This window comes from Gouania willdenowi, chromosome 12 (assembly GCF_900634775.1).
Source record: "Gouania willdenowi chromosome 12, fGouWil2.1, whole genome shotgun sequence".
NCBI classification, from domain to species: Eukaryota; Metazoa; Chordata; class Actinopteri; order Blenniiformes; family Gobiesocidae; genus Gouania; species Gouania willdenowi.
In genome coordinates, this window is record NC_041055.1 from 266,178 (window position 1) to 276,177 (window position 10,000).

General features: G+C 35.3%; 1 protein-coding gene across 4 annotated transcripts in view; it reads left to right on the forward strand.

The window, feature by feature from the left end:
* LOC114472832 (glutamate receptor ionotropic, NMDA 1) overlaps positions 1-10,000 on the forward strand; it is a 59,309-nt gene that overhangs the window by 2,980 nt on the left and 46,329 nt on the right. For all 4 annotated transcript variants that reach the window (XM_028462097.1, XM_028462099.1, XM_028462098.1 and 1 more), the window contains exons 2-3: positions 6,456-6,590; positions 8,214-8,390. In XM_028462097.1, coding sequence (XP_028317898.1) covers positions 6,456-6,590; positions 8,214-8,390 — 312 coding nt within the window. The remainder of the gene's footprint in view (positions 1-6,455; positions 6,591-8,213; positions 8,391-10,000) is intronic.

Sequence of the window (10,000 nt, forward strand, 5' to 3'; positions counted from 1 at the left end):
TACTGGTTTCTATTGTTGCTAACTGGTTTCTGTTGTTGCTAACTGGTTTCTCTTGTTGCTAAATGGTTTCTATTGTTGCTAACTGGTTTTTACTGTTGCTAACTGTTTTCTATTGTTTCTAACTGGTTTCTATTGTTGCTAACTGGTTTCTATTGTTGCTAAATAGTTTCTCTTGTTGCTAATTGGTTTCTATTGTTGCTAACTGTTTTCTATTGTTTCTTACTGGTTTCTATTGTTGCTAAATGGTTTCTATTGTTGCTAACTGGTTTCTATTGTTTCTAACTGGTTTCTATTGTTGCTAACTGGTTTCTCTTGTTGCTAAATGGTTTCTATTGTTGCTAACTGGTTTCTATTGTTGCTAACTGTTTTCTATTGTTTCTAACTGTTTTCTATTGTTGCTAACTGGTTTTTTACTGTTGCTAACTGTTTTCTATTGTTGCTAACTGGTTTCTCTTGTTTCTAACTGGTTTCTATTGTTGCTAACTGGTTTCTCTTGTTTCTAACTGGTTTCTATTGTTGCTAACTGGTTTTTACTGTTGCGAACTGGTTACTGTTGTTGCTAACTGGTTTCTATTGTTGCTAACTGGTTTCTATTGTTGCTAACTGTTTTCTATTGTTGCTAACTGTTTTCTATTGTTTCTAACTGGTTTTTATTGTTGCTAACTGGCTTCTATTGTTGCGAACTGGTTTCTATTGTTGCTAACTGGTTTCTATTGTTGCTAACTGGTTTTTACTGTTGCTAACTGGTTTCTATTGTTGCGAACTGGTTACTGTTGTTGCTAACTGGTTTCTGTTGTTGCTAACTGGTTTCTTTTGTTGCTAACTGGTTTTTACGGTTGCTAACTGGTTTTTACTGTTGCTAACTGGTTTCTATTGTTGCGAACTGGTTACTGTTGTTGCTAACTGGTTTCTATTGTTGCTAACTGGTTTCTTTTGTTGCTAACTGGTTTCTATTGTTGCTAACTGGTTTCTATTGTTGCGAACTGGTTTCTATTGTTGCTAACTGGTTTTTAAGGTTGCTAACTGGTTTCTATTGTTTCTAACTGGTTTCTATTGTTGCTAACTGGTTTTTAAGGTTGCTAACTGGTTTTTATTGTTTCTAACTGTTTTCTATTGTTGCGAAAGGGTTACTGTTGTTGCTAACTGGTTTCTATTGTTGCTAACTGGTTTCTATTGTTGCTAACTGGTTTTTAAGGTTGCTAACTGGTTTCTATTGTTTCTAACTGGTTTCTATTGTTGCGAAAGGGTTACTGTTGTTGCTAACTGGTTTCTATTGTTGCTAACTGGTTTTTAAGGTTGCTAACTGGTTTTTAAGGTTGCTAACTGGTTTCTATTGTTTCTAACTGGTTTCTATTGTTGCGAAAGGGTTACTGTTGTTGCTAACTGGTTTCTATTGTTGCTAACTGGTTTCTATTGTTGCTAACTGGTTTTTAAGGTTGCTAACTGGTTTCTATTGTTTCTAACTGGTTTCTATTGTTGCTAACTGTTTTCTATTGTTGCTAACTGTTTTCTATTGTTTCTAACTGGTTTTTAAGGTTGCTAACTGGTTTCTATTGTTTCTAACTGGTTTCTATTGTTGCTAACTGTTTTCTATTGTTTCTAACTGGTTTTTACTGTTGCTAACTGGTTTCTATTGTTGCTAACTGTTTTCTATTGTTTCTAACTGGTTTCTATTGTTGCTAACTGGTTTCTATTGTTGCTAACTGTTTTCTATTGTTTCTAACTGGTTTCTATTGTTGCTATCTGTTTTCTATTGTTTCTAACTGGTTTCTATTGTTGCTAACTGTTTTCTATTGTTGCTAACTGTTTTCTATTGTTGCTAACTGGTTTCTATTGTTTCTAACTGGTTTCTATTGTTGCTAACTGTTTTCTCTTGTTTCTAACTGGTTTCTATTGTTGCTAACTGGTTTCTCTTGTTGCTAACTGGTTTCTATTGTTGCTAACTGGTTTCTATTGTTGCTAACTGGTTTCTATTGTTGCTAACTGGTTTTTAAGGTTGCTAACTGGTTTCTATTGTTTCTAACTGGTTTCTATTGTTGCTAACTGGTTTCTATTGTTGCTAACTGGTTTTTACTGTTTCTAACTGGTTTCTCTTGTTTCTAACTGGTTTCTATTGTTGCTAACTGTTTTCTATTGTTTCTAACTGGTTTCTATTGTTGCTAACTGTTTTCTATTGTTGCTAACTGTTTTCTATTGTTGCTAACTGGTTTTTAAGGTTGCTAACTGGTTTCTATTGTTTCTAACTGGTTTCTCTTGTTTCTAACTGGTTTCTATTGTTTCTAACTGGTTTCTATTGTTGCTAACTGTTTTCTATTGTTGCTAACTGTTTTCTATTGTTGCTAACTGTTTTCTATTGTTGCTAACTGGTTTTTAAGGTTGCTAACTGGTTTCTATTGTTTCTAACTGGTTTCTATTGTTGCTAACTGTTTTCTATTGTTTCTAACTGGTTTTTTACTGTTGCTAACTGGTTTCTATTGTTTCTAACTGTTTTCTATTGTTGCTAACTGGTTTTTACTGTTGCTAACTGTTTTCTATTGTTGCTAACTGTTTTCTATTGTTTCTAACTGGTTTCTATTGTTGCTAACTGGTTTCTATTGTTGCTAACTGGTTTCTATTGTTGCTAACTGGTTTTTACTGTTGCGAACTGGTTACTGTTGTTGCTAACTGGTTTCTATTGTTGCTAACTGGTTTCTATTGTTGCTAACTGTTTTCTATTGTTGCTAACTGTTTTCTATTGTTTCTAACTGGTTTTTTACTGTTTCTAACTGGTTTCTATTGTTGCGAACTGGTTTCTATTGTTGCTAACTGGTTTCTATTGTTGCTAACTGGTTTTTACTGTTGCTAACTGGTTTCTATTGTTGCGAACTGGTTACTGTTGTTGCTAACTGGTTTCTGTTGTTGCTAACTGGTTTCTATTGTTGCTAACTGGTTTTTACGGTTGCTAACTGGTTTTTACTGTTGCTAACTGGTTTCTATTGTTGCTAACTGTTTTCTATTGTTGCTAACTGGTTTCTATTGTTGCTAACTGGTTTCTTTTGTTGCTAACTGGTTTTTTCGTTTGCTAACTGGTTTCTATTGTTGCGAACTGGTTTCTATTGTTGCTAACTGGTTTTTAAGGTTGCTAACTGGTTTCTATTGTTTCTAACTGGTTTCTATTGTTGCTAACTGGTTTTTAAGGTTGCTAACTGGTTTTTATTGTTTCTAACTGTTTTCTATTGTTGCGAAAGGGTTACTGTTGTTGCTAACTGGTTTCTATTGTTGCTAACTGGTTTCTATTGTTGCTAACTGGTTTTTAAGGTTGCTAACTGGTTTCTATTGTTTCTAACTGGTTTCTATTGTTGCGAAAGGGTTACTGTTGTTGCTAACTGGTTTCTATTGTTGCTAACTGGTTTTTAAGGTTGCTAACTGGTTTTTAAGGTTGCTAACTGGTTTCTATTGTTTCTAACTGGTTTCTATTGTTGCGAAAGGGTTACTGTTGTTGCTAACTGGTTTCTATTGTTGCTAACTGGTTTTTTACTGTTGCTAACTGGTTTCTATTGTTGCTAACTGTTTTCTATTGTTTCTAACTGGTTTCTATTGTTGCTAACTGGTTTCTATTGTTGCTAACTGTTTTCTATTGTTTCTAACTGGTTTCTATTGTTGCTATCTGTTTTCTATTGTTTCTAACTGGTTTCTATTGTTGCTAACTGGTTTCTCTTGTTGCTAACTGTTTTCTATTGTTGCTAACTGGTTTCTATTGTTTCTAACTGGTTTCTATTGTTGCTAACTGTTTTCTATTGTTTCTAACTGGTTTCTATTGTTGCTAACTGGTTTCTCTTGTTTCTAACTGGTTTCTATTGTTGCTAACTGGTTTTTAAGGTTGCTAACTGGTTTCTATTGTTGCTAACTGGTTTTTAAGGTTGCTAACTGGTTTCTATTGTTTCTAACTGGTTTCTATTGTTGCTAACTGGTTTCTATTGTTGCTAACTGGTTTTTAAGGTTGCTAACTGGTTTCTATTGTTTCTAACTGGTTTCTATTGTTGCTAACTGTTTTCTATTGTTTCTAACTGGTTTCTATTGTTGCTAACTGTTTTCTATTGTTGCTAACTGTTTTCTATTGTTGCTAACTGGTTTTTAAGGTTGCTAACTGGTTTCTATTGTTTCTAACTGGTTTCTATTGTTGCTAACTGTTTTCTCTTGTTTCTAACTGGTTTCTATTGTTGCTAACTGTTTTCTATTGTTGCTAACTGTTTTCTATTGTTGCTAACTGTTTTCTATTGTTGCTAACTGGTTTTTAAGGTTGCTAACTGGTTTCTATTGTTTCTAACTGGTTTCTATTGTTGCTAACTGTTTTCTATTGTTTCTAACTGGTTTTTACTGTTGCTAACTGGTTTCTATTGTTGCTAACTGTTTTCTATTGTTTCTAACTGGTTTCTATTGTTGCTAACTGTTTTCTATTGTTGCTAACTGGTTTTTAAGGTTGCTAACTGGTTTCTATTGTTTCTAACTGGTTTCTATTGTTGCTAACTGGTTTCTATTGTTGCTAACTGGTTTCTATTGTTGCTAACTGGTTTCTCTTGTTTCTAACTGGTTTCTATTGTTGCTAACTGGTTTCTATTGTTGCTAACTGGTTTATTTCCTTGTAGCTCTGTGTGATACTGATGCAGAGCAGAGCAGAAGTCTTTCAACTGGTTTCCAATCTAAATGCTAATGTATATTTATATATATAATGGTGGTGGGAGAAGGCGTTTCTGTTTTGATTTGTTTGATTAATTCGTTTAATCTTTGCTGTGATCTACTCTTTGATCTGCTTTCATGTTTCTATAGCCTGACGTTAACCCGGTTCTCCCTTTGTTCCTGTGGGTCCTGATGTCTGAAAGCATCACAGCTGTCCACTCTGTGGGTGTAATAAATGTGGTGTAACTAAAGAAAGAAATAAGACACAACTACACAGAGACACAAGGCTTTAGTAGGAAGTACTTCCCTGGTTTCATTCCAGACTAAACTAAACTAGACTGAACTAGACCAAACTAAACTTGATGAGACCAAAGTAGACCAGATCTAACCTGACTTAACTAAACTATAATTGTCAAGACTAAACTAGACTAGACTGAACTCGACCAGAAAACACTAGACTGGACCAGACTAAATTTAAGCAGAATAGACCGATATATAGACAAGCTTAATCTAGTTTTGTGTAGTCTAGTCTTGTTTTGTCTGGTGTATTTTAAACTAAACAAGACTAGACCAGACTGAAACTAAAGTAAACTAGGCTAGAACAGACTAAACATAACTAGACTAAACTAAACAAACCTAGACCAGAAAAAACTAAATGGAACAGATTAAATTAAGGTAGACTAGACGGATATATAAACTAGATGAGACTAAACTAAACAAAAGTAGACCTGATCAGACTAAAATAAACTAGACTAGACACTGAGGACCATGGACTCTGTTCTCTAGTTTACCATAAACTCCGTCCTGACAACAAAGGCTTTGATATTTTCCAAATGTGATTTTTTTTTATCTCGTTCTAAAACAGCAGCAGATGAATATTTATCTGTGATAGAGCAGCAGATATTTCATCACAGATGAGTCTCGTCCTCCAGGGCCTAAAGTCTCCAGGGTCTCCAACGCCCCAGATTCACTGAGACCATCCGCTCCACAAACTCATTAATTACACACGTAATGTGCAGTGGGAGGTCCAATCACAGTCAGCTCCACGGGTCACACACACACACACACACACACACACACACACACACACGCACACGCACACGCACACGCACACGCACACGCACACACACACACACTTTAAAATCCACAAACATGTTTTATAGTCTTTTTTTAAAATCTTCTTTAAAGTCACAGAAACTAAGGTTAATCTAAAGTATTGATGATAAGTTGATAAACGTAGCAACACTGAAGGGTTTGGGGATCTTGGCCAAACTGAAGCACAGTATGGAGGACACTGAGCCCACCCCTCTACAGGGCCGTCACCCCGGGGTCACCCTCTAAACTACATAACAAAACACCTACGTCAACATGAAAAGCAGAAATATCACAAACTAAAATAACAAACTTACAAAAATCAATGTTGAGTGGGGAGCAAAAGAAGCCTTTATAAGCTCCTCCTCCCTCTACACCTGATTATTGATCTGAATCAGGTGTGTGAGGTGAGAGGGAGCAGGGTACCAGCTGTAACAGTAAACTTTGTACTTTTCATTGTCATTTTTTGTAGTTTGTGTTGTTTTTGTGTTTGGTTGTTGTAGTTTTTTCTGCCACTTGGTATTTCTTGTCATTTTGAATGTTTTTGTTGTTATTTTGTTTGTTTTTGGAGTCGATTTGTGCATTTTTTAATTTTGTTTATTTTTATGATTTTTTTTTGTCAATGTTTATGTGTGTGTGTGTGTGTGTGTGTGTGTGTGTCACGTCCTAACGCTGGTGTCCTCATGATAAACTTTTCTTCTCTGCAGGTCTACGCCATCCTGGTGAGTCACCCCCCCCAGTCCAACGACCACCTCACCCCCACCCCCGTTTCCTACACAGCTGGATTCTACCGCATACCTGTGGTCGGACTCACCACACGCATGTCCATCTACTCTGATAAGGTAGGATGGATGGATGGATGGATGGATGGATGGAGGAGAGGTGGAGGTTCCTGGGGGAACGTTCTCAGGTCTCCAGGATCAATAGTTGTGTCTCTTAAATCTGCATTAATCATTAATAATAATCATTAATAATTCATAATAACTCTGTCAGGTTCTCATCAGAGACTAAAACTTTTAAAACATCCTCATGAATAAAATCATCAGCTTTTACAACATTCTTACATTTTTATTGTGTTTTAAAAAATAAAAGGCGTCAGAGACAACTTAGAGTATTTATAGAGTTATAAAACTAGACATAGCACAAAAAAACATGAATATACACTATTAGTGGTTCTCAACTACAAACATGTCAACATTTCAAATGTATTTAATAAAAAAATCAGTTTGAACCTTATACAATGTATATCTACTTATCTATCGATGTCTCTTTATATATACAGTATATACATACATACATACATACTGTATAGAGCAGTTTAATGATGAACTAAAGGTTGTAATGCCAGTGAGAAAAATGTTTACAGAATAATTTAAATTAAAAAACCATCTTATGGACACATGAATGTACCAGAGTTATGGTTATTTATAATAATTAGTGATGATACAGGAGACGTCCTCACTGTTGTTATCTGTTTTTTCCTTCCGTCTGCGATAAATTAAGATATGAAACTGTTCACAAAGTTCCTCACATTTATACTTTTATGATTTGTAACTTTTAAACTTGGAAATCTCAGCGTATTAAACTTTTAACCCTTTCATCCATTCTTCAACCTATTTTTGACCTTTGACATGTTCAGCCATTTTTAACTCTTTCAAAGTTATTGCTCATGCTAGGTTCATGTTAATGCTAGGCTAATGCTAAGCTAATGCAGTGCAACACGGGTCAGCACCTGCATCCTCCTTTTCTAGTTGTAATTGAAAAAAATATTGCTGTTGTAATTGTTAGTGACTTGTAATTGAGTTCAGATAATTGAGTTTATAATTGTAATTGGCATGGAAATTCTATAAAAAAATTGTCAATTACAATTACGCTAACCTGGTCAACCACAGTTCTATTTCCTACACATATGTAGTTAATAATTATTAAAATATGTTTCATATTAACTTTTCCCACTAATCACTTCTCTTTAGGAATATTTTATCTTGTATTTTTAAAATCTAATAAATCTATGGCTATACTGACCATAAACACCATAAATATTAATACCAATATATTCATTGATTATTAACCCTAACAAGGTAATCAATAGATGAGAAACTAATCAGATAATAAATATTAATTATTAGTGTATTTTACAGCTGATTATAGACATTAGTCAAACTGACAGAAGCTAAACTAATAACCTGCAAAAAAATAGATTTAAAAGTGTTAATTAATGACCAATAGTTAATTAGTTTAAAACAGGAAATAAATAAACATTTTTTATAATCTGTGGTAAAAAACTTAAAAAAAGCAAAAAGGATTTTAAATAATTATTTTTAGACTTTAGTTCTATATCTAATCCAGTCTAATAATAACGATCTTTAGCGTTAATGATCTTAGATAAACCTTTGGTATGAAGGCTCATTCTTTGAGACCCCCTGCCTTAGATCATCAGATGTTTCCTGTCCCCCCCCCCTCAGAGCATCCACCTGTCCTTCCTGAGGACCGTCCCCCCCTACTCACACCAGGCCCACGTGTGGTTCGACCTGATGAGAGAGTTCAACTGGAACCACATCATTCTGATCGTTAGCGACGACCACGAGGGGCGAGCGGCCCAGAAACGTCTGGAGACCCTCCTGGAGGAGAGGGAGACCAAGGTGAGGGGCCCGGTGGGGGGCCGTCACACCCTCCTGTTTGTCTGTGTTGTGTGCACACGTCTCTCTCACACCAACATTCCTACAGACATCCACAGCGTCTAATGTGGTCTAATCTGACTAAAGTTTGTGATTTCTTTGCTCATCCTCACCTTGCTTTTCCTCCATAGTCTAAATTTTCCTGTGTCTTTCCACATGGGGACCAAATAGTGGACTTTCCCGCGGGGCTTTGCAAACCATCAGCGACTGACGCTTGTTTTGTGTTCGCTGTGGTTCTGCTTTTTGTGCTGCTTCCATTTTAAGAATAGATGTGAATGTGGGTCAGGAGTGTTTGAGCTGAGGATGAAGAGGCAGAGATACAGTACAGCTGCTTTATTAACGGGAAAACCACCGTTCATCTCTTCTTCTTCTTCTTCTTCTTCTTCTTCTTCTTCTTCTTCTCTCAGTGATGCTTTGGGCTGATATTGTGAAACGAGTCCTGATTCAGAGCTGGAGTTAAACCATGATTTAATAAACCTATCTATCTGTCATATGTTTATATATTCATATCAGAGTTTAGGGTCAGTTTTAGTTTCAGGATTTAGCAAAAAGCTTCGCCCACATTAGTGTTGTTTTCACTGGTGTTTGTTTGTTTGTTTGTTTGTTTGTTAGGATTAGATTAATAGTGCTTCACATACTGTATTTAGATTTTTTTTAAACCAAAGATAGACGTTACGTCATGGAATATTCCGTTACACTTTGAGGGGGATCTGGATCAATAAACTGATTCTGGATTCATTAAAAAAAATCATCATCAACAAAATTTCAAAAATTCACATCAGTTTGTAATTTATTGATCTTTATGAAATGTGACTTATGTTGGGTTTATTCCTGAATTATTCCACCTAGTTTCATCCAGATGAACATTTAATTGTTATTTTTCCATAAACTGGGCGTGTCCATACATTGTGACCTACTGTACTATTATTGATGGAGATATAAATGAGTTCCAATCCTTTAAATTGATCATGGCATTATGATCAGGATCAATGATCTGATAACTGATCAAATCTGATAAAGAGCAGATTTGATCTTGGAGGATGTTTGACTCTGATTGATCATGTTTATAATTTATTATTATAGTTTATATTATCCTACTGTCAGCGGTTCATTAAACTAAGATAGAGACTGATTAATTAAACTCTATATGTGACTTTAATAAAGGAACAGAAACAAAAACACAAACACACACGAGGCTAGTGGTGTGTGTGTGTGTGTGTGTGTGTGTGTGTGTGTAACAGAGCTTCTTTGAGGCGTATAAAGCAATGATCAATGTTAGCTAACGTAGCTTCACTGACACACTGAGCATGAGCTGAAATCATCAAACACAGTTTAATCTGTTCTTTAACATTTCACAGTCTTTACACAGTGACCTCAATACGTTTGATCTTTTCTACCATGAGTCACAAATAAAGACGTTAACGTCAACATGAATCCTCATTTTCACCTCAGAGCAACACGTTTTTATGGTTTACAGTGAAAACAGTTTAAATGAGAGATGAACACAGACATATCAAAGTCAGATGATGATTCTATACCTCATGCTCACATCAAAGGACTCAGCAGCCAATCAG